Source organism: Eretmochelys imbricata, chromosome 2 (assembly GCF_965152235.1).
Source record: "Eretmochelys imbricata isolate rEreImb1 chromosome 2, rEreImb1.hap1, whole genome shotgun sequence".
Lineage (NCBI taxonomy): Eukaryota > Metazoa > Chordata > Testudines > Cheloniidae > Eretmochelys > Eretmochelys imbricata.
In genome coordinates this window covers 130,236,120-130,261,050 of record NC_135573.1, presented here as the reverse complement: position 1 = coordinate 130,261,050, position 24,931 = coordinate 130,236,120, and the positions used below count along the sequence as shown (strand labels likewise).

General features: G+C 40.9%; 1 protein-coding gene across 2 annotated transcripts in view; it reads right to left on the bottom strand.

Moving 5' to 3' along the window:
- CDH12 (cadherin 12) overlaps positions 1–24,931 on the bottom strand; it is a 215,880-nt gene that overhangs the window by 65,295 nt on the left and 125,654 nt on the right. The window contains exons 3-4 of one of the 2 annotated variants that reach the window (XM_077809158.1): positions 21,495–21,614; positions 16,960–17,127 (exon numbers count right to left, since the gene is read on the bottom strand). In XM_077809158.1, coding sequence (XP_077665284.1) covers positions 16,960–17,127; positions 21,495–21,614 — 288 coding nt within the window. The remainder of the gene's footprint in view (positions 1–16,959; positions 17,128–21,494; positions 21,615–24,931) is intronic. The other variant, XM_077809159.1, reaches the window with a different exon arrangement.

The following is a 24,931-nucleotide window of genomic DNA, read 5'->3' as shown; positions in this document are numbered from 1 at the left end:
ATTTGCAGAGTTCATGGAAAAAGGGGGGGAGGGTCGGAGCAACTTTGTTACCACTGAAGATCTTAGGCCTAAAGACTAATGAAGAATCTTGGCTGGCCCCCAAAGACACTGACAAGGCCAAGGTGAGGGATGGGAATACAACCACCTGCTACATCCCACCTAGAACACTTCAAAAGCAAGGGATGGGATCCCAGATGTTTTCGGGAGGGGGGCAGGGTTGTGTGAGTGAGGAGAGAACAGTGATGTTTCACTGAAACTCAGTCCAGGTGTGCAACACTTTTGGCTCAGTTGGGTTAAGCTTCACTTTCTGAGGCCCGAAGCTAGGTGAGTTCTGATGTGTTTTGGTTTTCCTCACAAATATTTTTCTATACCTGGAGTTAGTGGATGTGTCTCCACTGATTTCTAGTCTGGATTTGGATCAGAGCCTTTATGTCCAGTCAACCCGTGGTATGCCTGCCAGAAAAGTTGTCACCTATGATAAGAACAATGGCCTGAGATCACCATTTCATTTCACAAAGACCAGCAAACAGCCATTAGATGGTATTATAGCCAAGTCACCTACAACCGGGGCAGGATCCATACTGTCTTTCAGCAAAATGGCTATAAATCTCATTAACAAAGCTTTAGTCATCCACAAAAGTGCTTTTATGTGTAAAAAATATCCTTTCCTGCTGTTTCTTTAGCTATGTTTATTTTAGTTTTTCTTTTAAAAAGTAACATCTAAAGCACTGTTTGCTCACTATTAATGCCATGTAATAAACAACCTACAAGAAATAATTTCTACTGTAGCTTTCTGTTTGGTCAAGATCTCATTTGTTCATTTGTTGTTGTGGGAGGGAGGCTGTGTATTTGTTTGGCAGAATTTTCAATTTATTATGAACCTTGAAAAGCTAATGTTCAAAAGCAACCTCATTGAAAAGAGAACCATCCCTCGAAAAATAAAACGAAAACAAATATTGTGCTTCTTGTTAGCTTAACCCACCAAGACATCTCAATTATTCAACCCAGAATGGCATCGGAAATGTTTGGGCAAGTTTTTTGAGGTGCTATTTGCCTGATTTAAGGAGAATCCAAGAAGGATGGTCAGTGTATGATGGTTACTTGCCTATAGTCTAATATAATTTGTTGTTGTACTGACAAATGTAAAAGGTAAAATAAGATAATTACTTGGCACTTACATAATTCACATTTTTTAATCAGTTGTGATAATATTGTTTAAGTAGCTGTTCCTGGTACTAGTACTGGGAAAACATAATGATGTCTTCCATTCACATAGTTTACACCAGAGATTTTGAAACATGCATATGGATGTTAAGCATAAAATGGGAACAATACGGTTAGATTTGTTTTATATTAATTCTGAAGATTTTAACCAAACATTTCTATTTCAATATTTCTACAATATTTATAAAGATGTATGGTGCTTCATAGATACAAAAAAGATTATGCTCAAAAGTAACCAACCTTGTTTCAAACACTTACAAGAAAAAAATGGCATTTTTGAATCAGCTTTGCTGCTGAGGAGTCCACTATACTACCATGGGGGGAAAACACAACAATTTTGTTTAGTCCTTCTATAGAATTTAAACAGAATGGTTTATGAGACCACCAAAGTGATAAAAATATATTGTCTGGGAGAGGACATGGAGTTTGTGATGCTCTGATTAATATTTCAATACATTGCTTCTTAACATCTTGTGGAAGCACTTTTCATACTTTCTCCACCACTACAGAACCTCAAATAACAACATTTTATTAATCATCAACTCTTAATATCCCACACTTGTATTGCTCACAAGAATGTTTATTATGGAACCATAACTTGCACATCCCCATTACGCACAATTCTACAGTCAGTTTCTGCTATGGAGAAATGTCCACTTCTTTTCAGCAAACTGTGTGCACAGGGTCTGAAACAGAAAATAAGATTTAAGATGTATCTAGATGCAATTATCCATATATATGTGATTACAAATACAAAATGTAGTTCACCCTGCTTCAGTTATGACTTTTCTGTATGCAGTTTCTTTTGGGCTAATTTTCTCTGCAGATTTTCACTTTAAAAGTGAGATGTATTCAGAAAAATAACATCTAAATTTGGGATGGTGTGCCTAAAAGGTGAGTTTCTGCAACTCCCATCAAAGCCAATGAGAGCTGTAGGGACTCAGCCCTTTTGAAAGTCAAAGCACCTATTTAGGTGCCTAAATAGGGATTTAAACACCTTCCTTTGAAAATATTGACCGTTACCTTTTGTATACTGTACAAACTTGCTGTGTAAGTCACTGAAAGAGGAAAAAAAAGTTACCAACTTTACTGTCGTTCTTTGAGGTGTGTTGCAGATATCCATTCCTCTGTAGGAGTACAGTTGTTGGAGAAATGTTTCCATCAGTGGTACCTGTCGGGGCGGCTTCAATACCCTTTGCTGTTGCATGCCACCACATGCAGGTGTGAGAGGATGGAGCTGCACTCATCCCCCTCTGTTCCTTCTGACCAGAAGGGAAGGATTGCAGGTCATGGATTGGACATGTGCAACACATCTCAAAGAACAACAATCAAGGAAAGGTAGGTAGCTGTTTTTTCTTCAGTGATTGAACATATTCATTCCACTGTAGGTGACTCTCAAGTAGATTACCGTGGAGGTGGGCTCGTAATCTATCTGAACAGCAATTGTAGAACAACCCATCCAAGACTGGCAGTGTTCCTGAATTGATGTGAAATGGAATAATGAACAGCAAAAGTGTAAACTGATGACCAAGTCACAGCTTGGCAAATATCTCAAATAGGTACTTGTTCCAGGAAAGATGCTAAAGCTGCTTGTGCTCGAGTTGAATGGACCAACACTCTAGGTGACATGACATGAATTAACTGTAGCTCAAATGCAAGAAATCCAGGAGGAAACCTTCTGAGTAGAAACTGGTTGGCCTTTCACCCTGCCCCAACTGCGACAAATAACTGAGAGGAGGGTCTAAAAAGACCTGGTGTGGTCCAAGTAGAAGACTAAAGCTCGTCTCACAGGCAGTGAATGTGTGTGAATATCCAGGAAGAAAGTTGGCAAATACATTGCCTCGTTAATGTGGAAACTAAAAGCCATCTTTGTTAAGAAAGTTGGGTGAGGGCAGAGGTAAACATTATCATTATGGAAACTGTAGAAGGAGGGTCTGAGACCAAAGCTCTCAACTCACCCACTTCAAATACTGAGAGGTGCAGTGGGGAGCAAGCACCAAGAGATTCAAATGGTGGCCCCATTAATTTTGCTAGTACCAGGCTGAGATCACATGGAGAAACAGGTTTTGCATCTGTGGGTATAACAAGTCTAACACTTTTAAAAATCTGATAGCTATGGGATTGGGGGAAAAAGGGTGGAAGGGTGGAAAGCTGAGATAGCTGCCAAATGTACTTTAATAGAACTAACTGTCAGACCTTGATGTTTTACCTGCAACAGATAGTCCAAAACGTGGTTGATGGAAGCTTGCACTAGAAAGGCACATTTTTGTTGAGACCAGCTAGAAAAAAATGTTTCCATTTGGCCAGGTAAGTATGCTTTGTTGAAGGGTTTCTGCTATTCCAGAAGCACTTCCTGAATGCTTTTAGAGTACACCCTTTCCAAAAATGTTAGCCATGAGGCATCCATGATGTCAAGTGGAAGGTGTGACACCCTGGGACCCCAGTATTCACCACTGCCATGTAATTAGGATATGTTTTGTACAAAGTATGCCTTGTGAGCAGTGTTCCCTCTCATTTTTCACATCCATGTGCGGAATTAATTTTGTTATGTGCATCGATATGGAGGTGATGTGTGGCGGGGCTGGGGATGAGGGACTCGGAGTGTGGGAGGGGGCTGAGGACAGGGGCAGAGGGTTGTGGCGTGAGGGGATGAGGGCTCTTGCTGAGGGTGAGGGCTCTGGGGTGGGGGCGGGGATGAGGGGTTTGGGATGCAGGCTGCCCCGGGGCTGCTGTGAGGAGAGAGGACTCCCCACAGCCCTCACTCAGCACAGCTGCTGGGACACCTACGCATGGCCATGGCAGCTATGGCGGGGATGGGCTGGGGCCGGGGCTGGGGTAGAGATGCCTCTCCACAGCCACAGCAGCTCCGGCAGGGCGGGCTGGGAAGGGGTGCCTCTGCCCAGAGGTGCAGCCCTTAATAGAACTGCTGCGCAGCTGGATGGCCAGCAGCTTAGACAGAACTTAGCTTGTGAAGTATCATTCGAAAAGTCTTCTTCTGCTGTACATTCATATCTCATTGGATTGTATGTGCTATCGTTGTATGTGAAGTTAGGCTACGTACGTGTTACTGAAACATGTTGGGTGATTGAAAACACACACAAGCAGACTTTGAGGTACAACAGTAAAAAAGGCCAAACAATGTTAATGGCGTATTGAGGAAATGCACACAAGCACAAGAATTACCCCAGGAACCGTGTACAATAGAAACCTCTCAGAGACTGCACTACACAATGGGAACTGTTTGACCCAGGTCACAGAAAAAGAGCTTTCCAGCAAGTGGAAAGAAGATATAAAAGGGGGACAGTGACATAATGATGGGACCTCACTCTCCCTACAAAAAACACACCTAGAAACACCTGAGGAATAAAGACTGAAGAAGGAGAAGTGATGGTCCCAGGCTAAGGGATTTCTAACCTGTGTATGAAAACCTGGTATAGTCAAGCTGAAAAGGAAAGGCAGTTTGTGCCTTAAGAACCTGCCAGCCTGTTTATCAATCAGGGTGAGAATTTGCTAATTCATATCTACCTATCTAGTGTGTTAAGCTCAGTTTTAGGATTTGTTTATTTATTAAGGTAATCTTCTTTGATCTGTTTGATATCACTTATAACCACTTAAAATCTATCCTTTTTTAGTTAATTAATTTCCATTTGTTTTGTCTAAAACCAGTGTGTGGAAATCATAATTTGGGGGCAAAAAGCTGTTGCATATCTTCCTCCATATTGAGGAAGGAAGCGAATTTCATGAGCTTACGCTGTACAGTTCTCTGTGCAGTGCAAGATGGTATAATTTTGTGTTTATCCTGCAGAGAGGGGTGTGTGCCTTAGCAACTGGGAGGTGCCTTAGCTGAGCCTTCTCATGCAGAGCTGATCTCAGCATCTGTGTGTAGCTGCAGCTGGGTGTGTCCCTACCTGTGTGTTGGTGAAAGTGTGAGACCTGGAACGTGTCTTCAGCTTGTCACAGCATTACAGGGTGGAAAGGGAACCCAGGCTGGTGGGTCAGGTGGGCTCAGTGGTATCCCAGTTCTAGATGGCACCCCGAGGGGAGGACCTGTCACAAAGGGCTTGCAAGTTGGGATGGAGCAGATGGCCATGGTCCTGAGAAATCATATCTGGGTCCAACATGAAAGGTAGAGGAGGTCTCACTGACCAAATGATCAGTGTTGCCAAGGCCAGGCTGGTACTATTTATATGAGACAAGCATGGTCCAGATTGCCCAGAGTCTTAGTCTAGACAATGAACAGTATCAAAGGAAAGGCATACAGCAGGGAGTTCTTGCACTGTAGCAGGAAAGCGTCAGTCAATGAAGCTGAGTTGTGACACGCCTCCCCCACCACTCCCCGGGGCAGAACCGATCATATTTTCTGTTGGCCTATGTTGCAAAATGTGTCCTCTTGGGGAGTCCCCCACAGCTGAAAGATAGATTTGGCCACGTCGGGACGTAGTGACCTTTCATGGTGAGTGGAGAAAGATCTGCTCAGATGACCTCTCAATGTGTTCTGCTTTCCTGGGAGGTAAGCAGCTTTCAGGTGAATGTAATTGGGTATGCAGAACTCACAGTAGAACTGCCTCCTTGCACAGTTGCAATGAATGTGCTCCTTCCTATCTATTTATATAGCACATAGTTGCTGTGTTGTCCCTTAACACTAGCAGATTTTTTCCCCACAATATGTGGACAGCAGTGGTGCTGGAACAATTTTTATATTGGGGGTTCTGAAGACATATTTGGATTGTTATTACTACTTCAAGCCAGGGGGTGTTGCAACACCCCCAGCACTCCTGATGGACAAAAGGCTGAACAGACTAGATGGATAGCATGTGACTTCCTGATATCTGGGAGTCCTCAGATCCTGGGAAGATTATAAACCTGAGTTTTCAGGGCTCTCACAAGTGCCCCCCAACCCAATGACAAGGCATCTGTGACTAACATAAGTATTGGCTGCAGCAAAATGAAGGGAACTCTGGTATAGACTTTATGAGGGTCTTCCACTAGCCTAGAGAGGACAAAATTTACCTTGGGTATGTGAACCAGTCTATCTAGATTATGTCAACTGGGAACATGCACAGACGCTTGCTATCTCCCAAAGCCTTCTAAGGTGTAGTCTGGCGTGTTGTGCTAGATAGGTACCTGCTCCATGTGCCCCAGGAATCTGAGGCAACTGTGCACTGTGGTAACGGGATGTGCTTTTCATTCTATGGCCAGGCCCTGGAGTGTTTGGAATGCTGACTGAGACAGGAATGTTTTGGATTGCATAGGCTCCAGGAGTGCTCCAATAAATTCTATTCTTTGAGTTGTTCAGCTGAGTAATAGCCGAAATACATTGAAGATGGACTGGACAATGATCATGATAGACAATACCTGAGACTTGGACTGGCCTCTCACCAGACAGTCAAACAGGAAGGGGAACATGTGGCTCTCCAGCTGCTGAAGATATGCCCCTACCACCACCATGCAGTTTGTGAAAATGTAAGGGGCTTCTGACAGACCAAATGGAAGTACTGTGAATTGGTAGTGGTTTCCATTCATAATAAATCTGAGAAACTTCCAGTGCTCTGCACACATCACTATATGAAAGTAAGTGTCTTTTAAGTTGAGGGCAGTCCCCTCATTCCAGGAAAGGAATAATTTTATTTTCTTCAGATATTTATTAAACTATCAAATCTAAAATAGTCCTGAGACCACCTTTTAGTTTGGGAATAAGGAAATAGTGAGAATAAAACCCCTTCCCCCAAAGACCCCTATGGTGCCCTGTGATGAAGTAGAGAAACTGCCAGTCAGCACAGCAGTGGTTAAAGAGAGCCTTTGGGCCCAGCTCGCCCTGCCCTGTTATATCTGCAGCCAATGCCAAGCCTAGAGTGGGGGGAGAAAAGAAGAGAGCCTGGCCCAGTTCAGGGCTGACTGGCAAAGAAGCAGGAGCTAGCTGTCCCCATACCTGAGGGAAAGGATTACTAGCCTGCCAGCCAGGACAGCCATTTGGGAGCAAGCACTGTCTCCCCAGCCAAGGGAGACTGTAAAGAAACCTCCAGCACTGGAGGCAAGTGAATGAGTGAATTCCAGAGACATTGTGGGGCTTGTCCGCACCAACTGGTGGCTGCCCCACCTGAAGGAGCCTGGGACCATGACAAGGTGCCACACAAGATTGGCACCCAAGCTACCCTACAGGAAGCAAGCCGCCCAGAAATCTGGACTAGAGAGACCCCATAGTGCTCGAAATAGGGGTGTTGCCACACCCCCTGGCTTGAAGTAGTAATAACAAACACCAAATACATGGTTTCCATCATTAGCACCCCCACTATAAAAATTGTTCCAGCACCCATGGAGGGGCCACACCCCAAACTGAAAATACTGGTAGGGAGTAGCCCAGGGCAGCAGATTCTGACTCCTTGATGGGAGTCCCTGCTGTTCAGGTGTTGATGTACACAGGACCCTCAGCTGGGACATAATGGAGAGGGAGGGCCTGGGTCTCAATATGCCCCTGGACTTAAAAACTGAGTCTCCTCAATCATGCAAGGGCTGAGAGCAAAGCGCTCTAATCACAATGCCACCCAGCCCTCCAAACCACCTATTACACTCCCTCTAGAAGACAAGATTGGACCGACCACTGAAGAATGGTATCATGAGAGTGGTCCCTGAAGAGGGACACGGAAGGGGATGGGAAGGGAAGAGAGAAACAAATATAGGGCCTATCCCAGATCCACTGCGGTTACGATCCATTGATCCAATGTGATGTGAGTCCAAGCACAGAGGAACTGAGATAGACAAGTGGAAAACATTTGGGTAGGAACAGATGGGCCTGTAGGAATTGGTATATTTCCCTTGACAGACATGTTTAGTCTGGGCTGCTGGTTGGGAGGAACCTTTTGTTGCAGAGGAGGAAGAGATGGGAGGTGGTCACCTCCTATCATTCTTGCCCCTTTTTCTCAATGAAGTATAGGCCAAGGTATAAAGTTCTGATATCTTACAGGCTAGTAGCCAATCATCCATCTTTTCCAGAAAGGAGGGACCTTTAAAGGACAGATCTTGGATGGTCTGCTGTACGTCAGAAGTGAGATTGGAAGACTACAGCTACGAACATCTCCCCATAGATATGGCAGACAACATGGATTGAGCTCCTGAGTCTGCCATGTCCAAACTGTCCTGACCACTAGCTAGCCCTCTTCCACCATCACACTAAATTCCTGCCAGAGACCTCCAGTAACCTGTCTTTAAACTTCATTAGGTTTTCACACAAAGTGGAGTCATAATGAGTAAGAGTTTGCTGGTTAGCAATTCTAAGTTGCAGCCCTCCAGCTGAATAAAGTTTACAACCAAACAAGTGCAATCTCTTTGACTCCTTCCCCTTCAGTATCGATGCTTGGCACCCCTGCCTCTCCCGCTTGTTAGCTGCTGCCACCACCAAAGAGCCTGGGGGATGGTGAGAACAGAGGTGATGAAAACCCTTGGAAGTGACATAGTATCTCCTCTCTGACCATTTTGCTGTAGGAAGGAGGAATCTGTCAGGGTGTATTGATCAACTCCAGAATTGCTTCATTAATCAGAAGTGCTACACTGGAGGGCGCTGTTGAAACTAATATGCCGATTAGCATGTGGGATTTCTTGCAGATCTCTTCCACCCGAATTTGTAATACTGAGGCCACCCTTTTAGGCAGCTCTTGGTGAGACTTGTAATCCTCTGGTGGCAGTGAATCACTCACCATCTCTACAGTCTCATCTGGATGAAGACACACCAAGATGTTGAGGCAGTATTTGGTCTCTTTCTTGCGGTGGACGAGCTGACTGAACAACTTCCAGCTGCTCAGTAGTGGGCATCAGATAATGTTGTCTGTGGTGCTGATGATCTTGGTACATCCTCAAGGAAGTCAACTCAAGCAGATGAGGGGAAGTTCTAGCATGGGGAGGGTCATTCCACAGTGTCCACAATGGCCGCTGACATGGTGGTGGTGGGTCCCATGCTTGTGCAGACCATTGCCTCTTATTTATCTATCTAGTGTTTGCATATTCACTGAGCCAAGCAATAGTGTTTTTAGTGGTCAAATGGAGCTCTCAGAGGCCACATTTGAATTTGGTTAGTGGGCACTCCTCGACAATGTGTATCATTATTTGATCTGCGCCATAGCTGCTGCTTGGATTGTCTCAAAGACCCCAATGGTGCTCGTTGGCTGCACCAAGGCCTGGCCCACTCTGGAATTGGTTAAGAATGTCCCACTGATGACATGGCAGGTTGAAACTGGGCGATATTGAGATATGTCCACTCCTGGGACTGACCCCAAGGCTGTGATGGAGGGTATACATCCCATCTCACATGGAACAGACAAGACCTCATCTCCAAGTCCAAAGGAGATGACTCAGAGTAATGTGATAATAGTGGAGCAGATCCTGTGTGGACAGGAGAGAGCTGAGCCTGGGGTTGGCAGTATCAGGGATATTAACGATGGTTTGCCTCTGGATTTTACCATCCTCTTTGATACCAGAAGTGTAGAGGGTATTGATACCATATGCTGGTGAGGAGCTGGTGTAGGAAACACAGTCACTGGTATTGGCTGAAACCCTTCCTCCTCCAATGGGGACACTGGTACCAAAAATTTGAATAATCCTCCAGCAGCTGAATATGCTTCAATCGTTGTCAGGACCCAGAATTGGGTTTTGAGTTTGATGTGTTTGCATAGGAACTTCAAGTGTCAGCCTCAATGCCGTGGCACAGGTTCTGGAGTCACGGATTCTGCCCCCCCACTTCCTAGAAGAGGCATGCTCTGGTGTACGTTTCTCTTCAAGAGTCTCTCCCTGACTCTTTACTGCTAGATGGCCTTGGTACCCATGATCTTGCTAAATGGGGGACCGACTCCTTGGAAGATCCACATCTTTCTTCCGTACTGGAGCCATACAATGCAGTGCCAAAGGAAGTACGCTTTGAACTTGACGGCTCTGATGGAGGGCGGGATGCTGCCTCCATAAGGAGACACTTAAATCTCACTGCTCTATCTTTTTTAGAGCAAGGCTTAAATCCTTTACAACTTGTCACTGATGTGGGACTCCCCCAAACATTCTAGGCAGCTGAGTTGTGAGTTGCTGATTGACATCAACTGTCAAACAATTGGCAGGACTTAAGCCCCAGAGTGAGGCATGGCTCCAGTCCCAGCACCAAGATTCAAATTTGGTCCAAAATCTGAAATCTAATATTCACTATACTTTCTACTTAACTAGCTACTGTGAGAACAAATAATCTATAAGCAAAGAGTGCAGGGAAAACTTGCAGTAGCAAGATGGGAAGCACTCCAACAATAATCACTGGTGGTAAGAAGGAACTGAGGACTTCGGGGAACGTGTCCAGTGGCAGAAGGCACTTGAGATATCCCAACAGGTACTACTGAAGGGAAAAAGTTCTCTGACAACTGTGCACTTGTCAGGCACATCCCTACAGTGGAATGGACATGTGCAATCACTCAAAGAACAAATAACAATTTGGAGAGAATTCAATGGAAAACTCTGAAGGGATCCCTTGCAGTGTTTTTCTGCCCTCTGGTCTTCTCCTGTGGCTTTCTTTGAGACGTAACCTGACACAATATATTTGGAGCCAGATTTCCATAACTGCTTAGTTCTCATGTAGACAAATAAATAAGTGGCCAGATTTTCAAAAGTGCTCAGTAGAACTGGTTGAAAAAAAACAAAAACAAAACTTGCATTACACTTTTTTCCACTGAGAAATGCCATTTTGTCAGCACCCTGAATTTTTTGAGTAAATGTATCAGTTTTGAAGAACATTTCTCAGATCAGGTCAAGATGGAGGATGTACCAACAAGCATTTCAGAACACCCCAGTGGCTTGGGCATTCAGCTGGTATGTAGGAGACTGGGTTCAAGTTCCTATTGTTCCTGCTTCAAAGCATAGCCAATATCCCAGCAGTTAGGGAATTCATTTTGGTTTCTGATATGTGTCTAACTTGGGTAATTTTCATTCTGTCTCCCTAAATACCCCAGAATAATGTCTTCATATCTCCTCACAGAAAGCAAGCTGGGTGGAATGACTGGTATGTTTCCACCCAGAGGTTGCTGAACTTCTATGTAGCACTTTTGTATACACCTTTCATCCAGAAAACAACTGATATAAGATATGATTATTAATGAAGACAGTCTCCTGCAATGATAAAACATTTCAAAATTAACCTACACATTTTGCTGTTAATGGCCAGCCAGCACTTAAAGTTGATGGTAGGGGAAAATAACCCCATTTCACGAACTGAATAAGAATAGACTAATAACACCATCTTTATAAGATACAGATAATATTTATCTTCTAACCACTATTCAGTAAATAAGTGCCATTTATATTCTGGGAATACAGTGTGTACTGTACCACAGTACTATATTTTTTCTATTGACAAATTATCTAAATACTATAGTTATTCATTGCATAATGCTGAGGAACATTCTTTTTTGTTTGTTTGTTTACCTGCTTTGATGTTGTTGATGGCTCAGTCTATCTTGTTTGAGTACTGTAACAGAGGCTTTTATTTCATTCTGTCAATATTCCAAACAGCCTTTCAGAAAGCTTCATCTGACTTGCGTATTTTTGTGAGAGCTGAAAACAAAATCAACTCAGTAAGAGTATGGCAGACAAAAAAAGCAGTAAATGTTAAACATTTTGAGATGATGTATTACCTGAAAGTTTCTCTCTCCAGATTTCTGAAAGTATTCCTCACTTTTTATTTCAGTTTATGTTTTAAAGGTGTCCTTGCATTCTTCAGTTTAAATAGAACTTTTCATTCTTCCAGATTCTTCATGATCAGGAACATACAATGTTGATAGCTGACTATCAAAGACAAACAACTATCTAAGGAGTTTTCGGCAAAGACGGAATCGACTGTTGAAGAACTAAGCCGATCTCAGTGGAAGCTTGGGAGAAGTTCTGCTATGATAGGGTGGGTATTCCATTAAAAATAATTGGCTTAAATGGAAAACTGAATAGAGATTTAGCTACTTTTATTTATTTATATATTCTGGATTAGAGGATTTTTTAAATGTTATTTTTTTAAACAAGTAGGTACATCTATAACTGTGAAATCATAGTGCTGCATTTGACTGATAGACAATGTGGCATTGTTTACTTGCCACAGGACTGAGGCAGGAGACCGAGGTTCTAGTCTCAATGTTGCCACTGACTGGACATACTGTACAGTCTTGGGAAAAATCACATAACTGAGCTGGGTCTCAATTAGTCTCATTTTACACATGGGGAAAAAACTATAATACTGTTGTTACCTATCCCAAGTTGTGCTGGGAATGCTAATTTGTTAGTTTATAATACATATTAAAATCAGTAAGTGCATCCTTCTGCTACAGCACCCAAGAGCATGCTCAGTCAAATGCTTTATACGGACTTGCAAATTATGTGACAAAACTCTTTATCTGAATAGGGTTTTTTTCAGTAAAAGGTGAATTAAGAGGGTGTCAGGATTTAAAGAAATAACTAATCTGACCTCCAAGAGAGACATTTTATGGTGGTCTCGTGTTTGCTAGCATTGGAATGAAAATAATATACTTTTAAAATATTGATTGATTCTTTTTCTGTATGGGGTGGGGGATGTTATCCTCTAAAAGGATATTTATCTTATTAAAATAATAAAAAAGAGTGTTTCCTTGAACCAGACTGTTTCTATGAGCATTTATTGTTCTATAAATACTATTTTATTTCTCTGAATTGCTTTCACGTTCACTCTGTCATCACTGAGCAGAAGAAAGAGGCAGGGCAGCTGAAGCACAACAACATTGCAAAATATGAATTAACCACTTCACTTAATTGGTTTGATTCCATAATGTATAATTTATACCAGCTAATTATACAGCTTTTGTCATTTAAATGTTGAAGTAAATGCATCCCATCAACTTCTTCTGAAGCTTATTTTAACAATTGGAAGCCAGCCACAATCATCCTGGAGGCTAGCTGAGAATAGTCTGACACCAGCATGTTAAGGCTTAGTACATTAGCTTCATGAAAGAATGTGCTGAATTGTCTTTTTACTTAAACAGTTCTCCCTATGCATTACTAGCTGAAGAGTGAGAATACCCGTTAGCTGAAACACATCTGAATGTGAATTGCTTTCATCCAGACCCGGCCTACACTAGAAAATTAGGTCAACATAACTACTTCCCTCAGGGGTATGAAAAATAGTCACCCTTGAGCAGTGTAGTTAAAACAGCCTTAATCCCCATCAACTAAGCTACCACATCTCAGGTAGGTGGATTACCTACACTGACGAGAGAACCCCTCCAATTGACATAGGTAGTGTCTATGCTGAAGCACTACAGAGGCTCAGCTGTGCAACCGTACCATTTTTAAGCGTGGACATACCCCCAGTCTTCTCCATCCAAAGTCTCCTTTCTTTCCCCGAAGATGTATTAACGTACATTCTTGATTAAATTGTTCCTGACATCAGCTTTATTCTACAGACCACATTTTCACTCCCTCGCCTCTTCGGTAATATAAAGGACCTTTGGATATGAGAAGATGGTCTCCGTGTTTACAAATGTATTCTGTCTTTATCTAGGAATCATGCTCCATAATTTAGAATGGAAGCATAATCAGAAGAGTTAGTCATAATAGACATGTGAAACCCCTATGGAAACATATTCCTACTAATGAAAACTTTAAAACGATTCATCCTTCCAGTTATATGAAAGTCCATGGAAGCAGGTTATCTTGCTTTACAAAATGTGGGTCAAGAGTTACCTGCAGAACAAACAGCTCAATCACAGATTTATAATGCTTCAAGGTTTTCCTGTTTTCTCACTGGTCCACCTTCATTACTTAAAAATACACAAGAAGGAACTTCTCTGTTGAATACTTTCAAAAGCATATTTCCTAAATAAAAATGCCATGTTCAGCAGGACAGTCAATAATCTTTCATCTCTAGAATCTGCTATCCTGTCTAAACCCACCTAGCTCTTTAAAGGAGCCTCAGTGAAAGAAAAGTGGTGTGTGCTTGAAATTTTTTTGGCAAGCTTAAAATCCATTATTTATCAGTGTATAGTTCCTTCCTACTATTAATAATATATGCTATCTCACTTTTGTTGGGAAAAAAAGTCCTAACTGAATTCAGAAAATAAGCCTAAACCTTATTCTATTGTAATGAATAGTTTCTCACTCTGTAGGATAATGTGGTGTGCAGCATCTTTGGCAACAAAAGTAGTTGCCCTTTTAATGGACCCAATTTTGTATGGTCCTGAGCAACTTTGGTGAAATGCCTCAATTGCCCTGGGTCATGGACTCCATAAAGACATTAGTTTTGTGTCTCATTACAACAATCTGTAACCCACTGACCCTCCTTTGTCCTACCTATGACAGCAAAGGTGTTAATTGCCCACTTCATCTTGAATGGTTTCTTGAAATGTGTTAACTCCTTATGTTTACTAATCTGTTCCAGCTTGTATTTAGTTGTGACATTCTGATTACCTTTGCCAGACTTGAAGAGCTGTGTGGAGCTCAAAATCTTGTCTCTTTCACCAACAGAAGTTGGTCCAATAAAAGATACTATGTCACTCACCTTCTATCTCTCAATTCCTATTGAAATAGATGAAGGCATTCAGGGCCTGGCCCGCCTGGGCCTAATATGGAGGCTTAACACCAAACAAAAAATATGCACTAGAAATGCATTAATTGTGACAAGCCAGGGTGGGATTCACAAAGGTACCTAGGTGCCTAACTCATTGATTTCAATAGGAGTGATGCACCTAAGTACTTTGTGAATCGCACGTCTCAAGTGGGTGTCCAGATTAAGGGGACGCCCACACTACAAAATTACTCTGGTATAACTACATCATTCAGGGATGTGAAAAATGCACACTGATGCTAATCCACCTCTGTGAGAGGTCATAGCTATTATGCCAATGGGAGAGTCCCCATTAAGCAGCGCCTTTGCTATTACTGTTCTGAAAAAGCCGTAATCATTACTTTTCATTAAGCTAAACCTGTTCCCTCTGTGACACACCCAATAAAGACTGTTTCAGTGACATGGTTACCCTGATTATGCAAGTTCTTACTGAAAGGAATACCCAATATCATTCTCTCACATTTTAGCCTTTGGCCATACTAAATGTATGTTACTTCCATTACACACTGTGCACCTCAGATATTATTCCCGTCTGTTTCATCAAGAGCTATAGCTATTAATTGACTTCTGACATTTGATATAATAAGAGAGAAAAGGTTTACAACTCTCAGTATGCAGAGAAGAGCAGAAACTTGATCTGTTGATATTTTAACCACTGCATAAAGCCTTGACTGGACTAAAAAGTCATCACTACAGACATACATGAAATAAGACCTTTAAAGCTGTCTTTTTGGAAGTGTAAAAAATAATCTCCTAGTCTCTCTATTTTTGTTAAAAAGTATATTTTGTTCCTTTGCACTTTGAAATGTTTCAGTCTATTAAGACAGATGGTCACATAAAGTAATTTCGGGGGCTGATTAAAGCCCATAGTAGCAGAGAGAGTAAAAGGTACAACTGAAAATCTGCTGGAAGAAGAGCTTTGTGAACCTTGCCACACTGGAAATCTCTGTTTGATATTCTGAGGGAGGTTCTTGAATCTCTCCAGAAATGCAGTGAATTCCATTCCGGAAGGTGGGAAGAATAAATGTTGGAAAGAAAACAATAGTCTCACGAAGACATAGGTGTAATCTGAAGCCTCTGTCACCAAAGAGACAGTTATATGTACTGCAATTACAGTGTGGAATGTAAGAGATGTAGGAATGTAATCAAAACCATGTAGGAATGTAATCAAAACAAGGTAGAACCATATAAATAGTGTCAAAAACAAGACTCCTGTGCCATCACTAAATTGTTCGTTCAAATATTCTAATCTAATAATAGAAGTTTGTCTTGTTGACTGTCATTTAGAAACTAAGGGTGGGATTCACCAAGGTATTTAGATTCCTAACTCCCATTGAAACCAGTAAGAGTTAGGTGCCTAAATACGTTTGTGAATCCCACCCTAATAGTTTGGCATGACTACCCAAGTTTACAAGCTCGATTTTCAGACTTCATGAGCACTCACAATTCCAATAGTCTTCAAAAAGATCTGCACGTGCTTCTGAAAATCACCACCCTATCAAACAACCTTTTAAAATGAGTTCATTTCTGAAAAGCCTGATTTCAACTAATTTATATAAAGATCTTTAGTACATGATCTCTATTCCGATTCTATGAATATTTTCCAGTACAGACTTAACCTCGATGGGCCCAGATGGCACAACAGTGTTGCACCTGCTAATGACAACAATTATTCTGACTAGTAGTACTTCTACCAAATATTGCTTCTTAGTTGTTTCTTTGAACAATGCCAGCTTATACCTTTAATAAAAGGGCCAGGAATGTGTGACCCACCCTCGAATGTAAAACGTTTATAATCAGGAGACATTTGAAGAGTAACATCACCTTTCCCTGGATAAAATATATGTCCCAAACTGATGTTATAAAAAAATATAACTGCTACCAGCTATGGGCCTGATCTTGCAAAATGCTGCATACCCTCATTTCCCACTGGATGTTTGGCAACTTGCAAGATTGGGCCTTGTGTTCTTTAAAACAGTTCTTGTCTTAGCAGAGATCCAGTCCATAATTTTCCGTCATGCATTAGAGTTCCCTTCTGTCTGGCCTCCAACCCAAGAAATTCTGTAAGGGAGTCTTCACACTGATGTTATAAACTACACTCCTTTCGAAATTAGTGTATGTAAAATAAAACATACTCTTGGGAAATCTGGGTGGGTTGTCATTGACATCGGTGAGAGTTATGTTTACAGTGGTAGTTCCAGCTAATCCTCCCAGCTGTCCTCCCATATCCTTGGCTTGGATGAGGACTTGATATTGTTCTTTGACCTCTCTGTCCATGTTTGGCAAAGCTGTTCTTATTACACCTTGGAGGGAAAAAAGAAAAGAGAAACACAATATATATAAAACAAAGCCTTGGCAAAGGTTTTGTTTACAGAATAATATTCTTTCCTATGTACGCTGATGGTCAGATTCTGCAAAGAGTTCATCAACTGGCAGTTCCCATTTAGATACCTGAATGAAGTGCTCAGATTTCTAAAAGAGCCCAGTAGTCAGCAGCTCCCATAGAGAGACTCACATTGATTTCAGTGGGTGACCAGAAGGAAGCTTGATTACACAGTAGTATTTCAGGGGCTGTCTCCCCCGCCCCACTTTAATCCACCATCCAAAATGTGGGTTGGTTTGTTTTTTTTGGATGGTGGATTAAGATTGACAAGTGTATTTTCACTAGGGATGTGAATGAGAAGAGAGTGAATGGAAAAGTCATAAGGGGCAGTGTGGCTAAAAGCACAGAGACATGAGTGGGAGAAGAAGGGGTGAGGTGTAGACCAGAAAAAAAAAAAAGGTAGAAAGTGGTGAGTAGTCATCACTACTTCTCAGACTGTCTCTGTCATCACTACTTCTCAGACTGTCTCTCCTGTATTTGAAACAAAATATCCACTATCACCACCAATGTAGTGAGGTTCCATTGGTCAAGATAACATCCTTCTGTACAAAAAGTGGGGTTTGGTCACAAAAGTATCGATGTTCACCTGCTACAGCCATTGCCGAAAATGCTCAGGCACTTTTTGAATAGAGTATGGTAAATATCCTACCTGCAGTTGCAAACACAAAATTAGTCATTAATCAATTGTGTTTTAATCTTGAGTGACTCTGAACAGTTGGCATCTAACTATACCTTCTGTAGCATTCTTTCTGTTATGTTAAACATTTTTATAATAATTATAAAGGTTTTATATAAACATTGATGTAATAACGTTTTTATGTTAAAAATGTAGGCTCCTGTGACCAAATTCATGGGAAAAGGTATGTTACCTTGTCATAAGCCAACACTGTATAATGCAATATAATTAAACAATATTTCTCAGAAACGGTTCGATACAGGCAGTTTAATGCAGACAGCCTGTGCGGTTACAAAATAAGCCAGTTGGAGAAGGATTATTATTATTTCAGAAATTATTATCTATGAACATTAGGCTGGTTGGTTTTAAAATCTGTCTTTTTCCCTTTTGTTACAATGTACACAGAGTGATAAGAAAAAAATCTCTCTTGGGATGCTTGTTATTTCTTAGGCAATTAACTCGTGTGTCAACCAGTAAGAATGGAATCAATTAGTTTATAACTCTTGCTAGGAGTCTAAAAATAACTTTGGCTTCGATTCACCACTGGTTCAACTGATCAAAAATTCCTAATAAAATTGATTGTATAAGGATGAAGATTTCTTTCATTTGCAACATTGATGATAATAGGAACAATTATTGAAAATAATGTACTGCCTTCTTCCTCAGCATGGCAGTGAGGGCACTAAATAATAACTAACGTCTGAAACAATTAAGCATATGTGTGCATAGTTTTGAAACAAGGGTTGTGATTCTTTTCTTTTCAAAAACTCAATGCTATTCAAAAGGCTCCACTTTTCACGGTAGAGTTTAAAGCTCCAGGATTATAAAAATAACTGAAAATACATATTTAAAAAGTGAGTAAAATACTAAAAAGCCCTACTAGCATCATTAAAAATGGGAGTCATTGGAGACTGAAAACAGAAAGGGAAGTATTTTAAATCTTTGGGTTTTTTTTAGTGGCAAAAGTCCTTTTGTAAATTGAGACAACACTATCAGGCTTCCACTGAAACCTCTTCCCCTTTCCATGATTTTACCTCCTGAAATGTTTTACAACATATTTCTTATACTCAAGTCCAAGGAGTAAACAACGATGGAAATCAATTTTTCCCCTTGTTATACTAGTAGAAGAGAGCAAAATAATAATAATTAAATAAATAAAATTGATATGTTCAGCACTCAAAGAAACAAGCAGAGAATATTTCATGAACACGAGGTGCAGTTCACCTTGATTTTTACATTATGTTTTAAGACAGCATTGGTTAGCTTTAAATCTGTTAAAAATCTTCCTAATGGATTACAGTACATAAACAATTGGTTGTCACTGTAGCAGTGAACTTCCTAATCACCCACTGCTTTTCCTGTCTGGAAGTTGGAAGCATTCTGTAGCTTTTCCCATAAGAGATCTCTGTCTCCAATAAAAAAATCAGTAAGAATAATGTAAATGTCAAAAATAGTCCAATGGCAATATTTTCCTTCACTTTGCACTCTATATTAAAAGACTAAATAAAAATGAAAAACAACATTTTCTATAAAAAGGCATGTGTTTATATGGATGTTTCAGAGAGCACATTTAAGAATCTCACTGGAGCAATTCATTATATGGAATAATGATTAACAGGAAAGAACCCATTGCATTTCTTCTTCCTCTTCACAAAAAATATTAGAATTTTGAAATCAAGGCTTATTGTAATGCTAGATCTACATGGATTCAGTACTGCACTGAATGTTCCCAGCTTTTACCATTTTAAATCTTTTAGCGTTAACCAAGAGGGCTGCAGAATTGAATAATATTTAAAGGGTTTGTTTGTTTGTTTGTTTGTTTGCAAGGAATACAGATAGTGAATGTGAACCGACATACAACGTCCCTGGGGTTGCCAAAAGACCAACAAATATAAGCTCAGGACCCAATCCTATCATGAGTTCTATGCAGATAGGCCCTGCACCTGGATGATCTCCAGTGATCTTAATGGAGAGTCGGGGATCTGTCCACATGGAACAACTTTGAGTATGTGAGCCTCTGCACCTGATCTTGTAACGAAGTTCATGAGTTAATACTAATGTGAGCAGTTCCCTTGGTGTGAATATAACCCCTCTAATGGCTTTCATGTACCCTTGTATATTGCAAGTTAATGTTGCTCAGAGTAGCATTAATCTATATGCTCATTTCTGATATTAGTTCCACCTGAGTAGCATGTTCAGAGGGGTTGATGGGGGATGTGTGATATATGGGGTTTCCCCTCTGCATGACTTTCCTGGGCTCTTCTTATGTAAGCTTTCCCCATCTGCTCCACTCAATACTGAGTAACAAAAGGCAGCATATACCCCCAAAGATCTAAAACAATGCAGGGAATGCTGGTGGGGATATAATCAGGTGTTACATGAGAAATATAGATACCTGAATTCAGCTTGTGGCCGGTTAAAGCTTTTCAGTTCACTTTTAAATTCCTCTCCATTTCCCACAAGATTTAATCCAAAAAGAAGCATTAAGATTAAGATTTTTTTTCAGGTGTCTGAAAAAGTCAGATTTTGATTTTCAAAGTAGAGTCATCGAGCCAGCCTGCAATATGATCTACTGCTAAATGGAGCATGTGACAGAGGAACGTGCCCTTTGGAGATTCTGCACTAACAGTGTTGTGCATCTCCCATCTCCAATTATTGATTCATCTGTGAGAAAGTCTTTAACATGCCATCTGACATTCAAGTACAGCTTCACTGGGAGAAGAAATTCCATTTGTTGAAAAGGGCATATGGGTGACTATTCCTGTGCAAGTTCAAGATATAGTTTGTAGCATTTAGTGTGTACATTCTAGGTTCACTGAATTATTAAATATAGAAACAGGAATGGCATTTAAAAATGTAGGGCACGATAAAATATTTCTTCTCTGACAACACATCTAACAACCTCAGACCAACATCCTGTGCCCCAGCAAAAGAAGAGGGCAGGGACCAATCAGCTGTCCACATTCTCAAGTTAAAAAACATGCAACACAAGAATTACTGCTAGAGTATTCAGAGTAACAGCCATGTTAGTCTGTATTCACAAAAAGAAAAGGAGTCCTTGTGGCACCTTAGAGACTAACCAATTTATTTGAGCATAAGCTTTCGTGAGCTACAGCATCCAATGAAGTGAGCTGTAGCTCACAAAAGCTTATGCTCAAATAAATTGGTTAGTCTCTAAGGTGCCACAAGGACTCCTTTTCTTTTTGCTAGAGTATTCTTCATTCTAGGCAATCAGACTGCAAATTGAGTCAACAGGATGAAGACTTGAGATTTGGAGTCAAAACATCCAGGAAAAAAAAAAGAGAGAACACACAACTGAACAGCACTTAAAGACAGAAGTAATCTTAACAACATGGAAGTAACAGTGCACCAGGAAAGACCTCTTCAACACATACATACTTTAGGCATTCCAAACTATATGGCAGGTTGCAATTTATTCAAAACCCAGTCTGCTCACAAAGCAAATGTATGACGATGTATTGGCCTTTGGGTGTATCGGAGCATTAGGTATTTATTTCTAAACACGCCAATAATAATGCCCACTTAGATGTTTAATCAAAGTTTAAATGTTTGAAAGGGCAATATAATATTGTTGCTGATGAAACATTTACCTGTCTTAGGATCAATGGAGAAGTATGGTTGCCCCTGAAGAATACTATAAACCACTCTGGCACTGTTTCCATATGTAGGATCATCAGCATCTGTAGCTTTAACCTGAAGTACATATGCACCTAGAAAAAAAAATGCAGATGTTTTAATTTCCAAAAGAAAACAAAGATCAGGAATATTGCTGACATATTGTATAGCTTAGCCCCTTTTGATGAAGGCATTTGCTGTAACTCCTGCTTCTTTGGAAACAGGGAGAGAACAATGTAATGTTTCAGACTTAAACACTGACATAAATGTAAGTAGCAGTTGCAGCAGACGGGGAAGGGAAGAGAGGGTGGGCAGGCACCCATGCTTCAGAATACACTTACCAGCAAGTTGGAGAGGAGGGGTGTTGTGAGGGAAAGTAGGCCAGTTGCCCACCCTTGGATATGTAAATATGTGTGGGAGTAATAGGATAATCAATTTCCCCTTCAAGAGATGTCTAAAGGCAAGGGGAGCCCACCTATGCCCTTTTGGAGGGAGGGTATTTCTTGTGTGTTCTGACAGTTTTACAACACTCACTGGGGACCATGCAGTTTCCCAGTCTGGCTTTGAGGGTTTGAATCTGCATAAACACCAAACTCCAAGTGCAACCTGGGAGTCCCAACACTTTGCAAACCAAAATCATCAGCAGAGTTTGCTGACATTCATGTGAGGGAATTATTAAGTAAATTGGAAAAAGATGGGGATCAATATGAAATTTGAATATGAAAACTGAAAGGTGGATAAGGAACTGGTTAAAGGGGAATCTACAACGGGTCCTACTGAATGGTGAACTGTCAGGCTGGAGGGAGGTTACTGGTGGAGTTCCTCAGAGATTGGTTTTGGGACCAATCTTATTTAATCTTTTTATTACTGACCTTGGCAAAAAAAATGGGAATGTGCAAATGAAGTTTGTGGATGACACAAAGCTGGGAGGTATTGCCAATACATAGAAGGACTGGGATATCATTCAGGAAGATCTGGATGAACTTGTAAACTGGAGTAATAGTAATAGGATGAAATTTAATAGTGAAAAGTGCAAGGTCATGCATTTAGGGATTAATAACAAGAATTTTTGTTATAAACTGGGGATGCATCAGTTGGAAGTAACAGAGTATTGGTTGATCACAGGATGACAATGAGATGCCAATGTGATAGGGCCGTGGAAAAAGCTAATGCGGTCTTGGGATGCATCAGGCAAGGTATTTCCAGAAGAGATAAGGAGGTGTTAGTACCATTATACAAGGCACTGGTGAGACCTCATCTGGAATATTGTGTGCAGTTCTGGTCTCCCATGTTTAAGAAAGATGAATTCAAACTGGAACAGGTGCAGAGAAGGGCTACTAGGATGATCCAAGGAATGGAAAACCTGTCTTATGAAAGGAGACTCAAAGAGCTTGGCTTGTTTAGCCTAACCAAAAGAAGGCTGAGATGATTGCGCTCTATAAATATATCAGAGGGATAAATACCAGGGAGGGAGAGGAATTATTTAAGCTCAGTACCAATGTGGACACAAGAACAAATGGATATAAACTGGCCATCAGGAAGTTTAGACTTGAAATTAGATGAAAGTTTCTAACCATCAGAGGAGTGAAGTTCTGGAACAGCCTTCCAACGGGAGCAGTGGGGGCAAAAGACCTATCTAGCTTCAAGACTAAGCATGATAAGTTTATGGAAGGGATGATATGATGGGATAGCCTCATTTTGGCAATTAATTGATCTTCAATTATTAGCGGTAGATCTTCCTGATGGGATGTTAGATGGGGTGGGATCTGAGGTCCTACAGAGAATTCTTTCCTGGGTGTCTGGCTGGTGAGTCTTGTCCACATGCTCTGGGTTTAGCTGATCGCCCATATTTGGGGGCAGGAAGGAATTTTCCTCCAGGGCAGATTGGCAGTGGCCCTTGGGGTTTTTCACCTTCCTCTGCAGTATGGGGCACAGGTCACTTGCTGGAGGATTCTCTGCACCCTGAAGTCTTTAAACCACGATTTGAGGACTTCAATAGCTCAGACATAGATTAGGAGTTTGTTACAGGAGTGGGTGGGTGAGATTCTGTGGCCTGTGTTGTGCAGGAGGTCAGACTAGACAATCATAATGGTCCCTTCGTACTTTAAAGTACATGATTCTATGAAAAAAACAGGCCACATATTTAGGTGTCTACATTTGGATATAGGAGCTTAATTTTAGACAAGATTGAGTATTTGGACCTCTTCCTTTTTGTCCACAGGTTTAGTAACACAGCCACAAATATTGCTTACTTTTGTATATCGGCTCACCAGCGAAACTCTGGTTTCCAACTTAGTGGGGTATCAAGCACTTTAGTGTCATCTGTCATCCTTGTTTCTAGTAACAGGGATTCTACAGTGATGTTTATGAATAATATTGGGTCTAAAGACCTCACTTACAATAATAAGAACATTTCTCCAAACCTGAAAAGACATATTAAAAGTGCTGGGGGCCTAATCCTGCTCCTGCCATTGGAATTTTGCCATTACCAGTTGCATCAGACCTTTGAAGAGGCTTATTTATTTATTTACAAAAATCTTCCCTTCACACATTAAATGGACACTGGTGAAAATATAGTGCCAGATCTAGAAAGTGGGTGCCTAAAGTGCATGTTGAAAGCTAGATACGGCTCATGGCATGTGCAAAACCAACATTTCTGCACACAACTGGCATTTGCAAAGTAAAATGTATAAACTGGCTTTGAAACCAGTACGTAGGCAAGCAGCCACCTGATCTGCCTGCAGACAGACCACAAACTACCATGGGAATTATACTACGGCTTCCTAGAAGAAAACTTTCTAGTGCTAGAATACAAGTCCAAAAAGGAGTCTGTACATTTTAGAATGAAAACATATTTTATTCACTAAGTTGGTTTTGAAATCAAGGCTTGAGTTTTGTTTCATCTACCTGCCTTGGTCAGCTTCAGGTAGGAACACTTCAGAAATAAAGTACTTGTTTTTATATAGCTCTATCTGACACTTGTATCAGGTGTGTTGATAGAAACTTTACAGTAAGATAGTCTGCCTTATATCCATACATATAGAGGTATTCATAGAGTAGGTTTACTCCATTTCCCCTCTGTGTCACATTGAGAAGTAGTACATGGTGGTCCATCAGGCAGTCTTTCTGTTAGAATGGGGTGCATACTACAGCAAGTTTGAGAACATCTGGCATTCCCTTGACAATACCCAGGGAATACTGCAAATGCTGCAAAATTATTAGCTATAAAGGCAATTGGAAAGTTTTTAAGCATCATCATTGTGCTATCGTTAACAGTGATGTGCATGTCAATGTTTATTTTTTTAAAAAAATAAGCAGATGATCTGATAGTGAAAGATACTCCAATACAGCAAGGGAAAAGTTTGAAGTGATTTTTTTAAACTCTCCTACACATCTCTGCTTTCTATTCCCA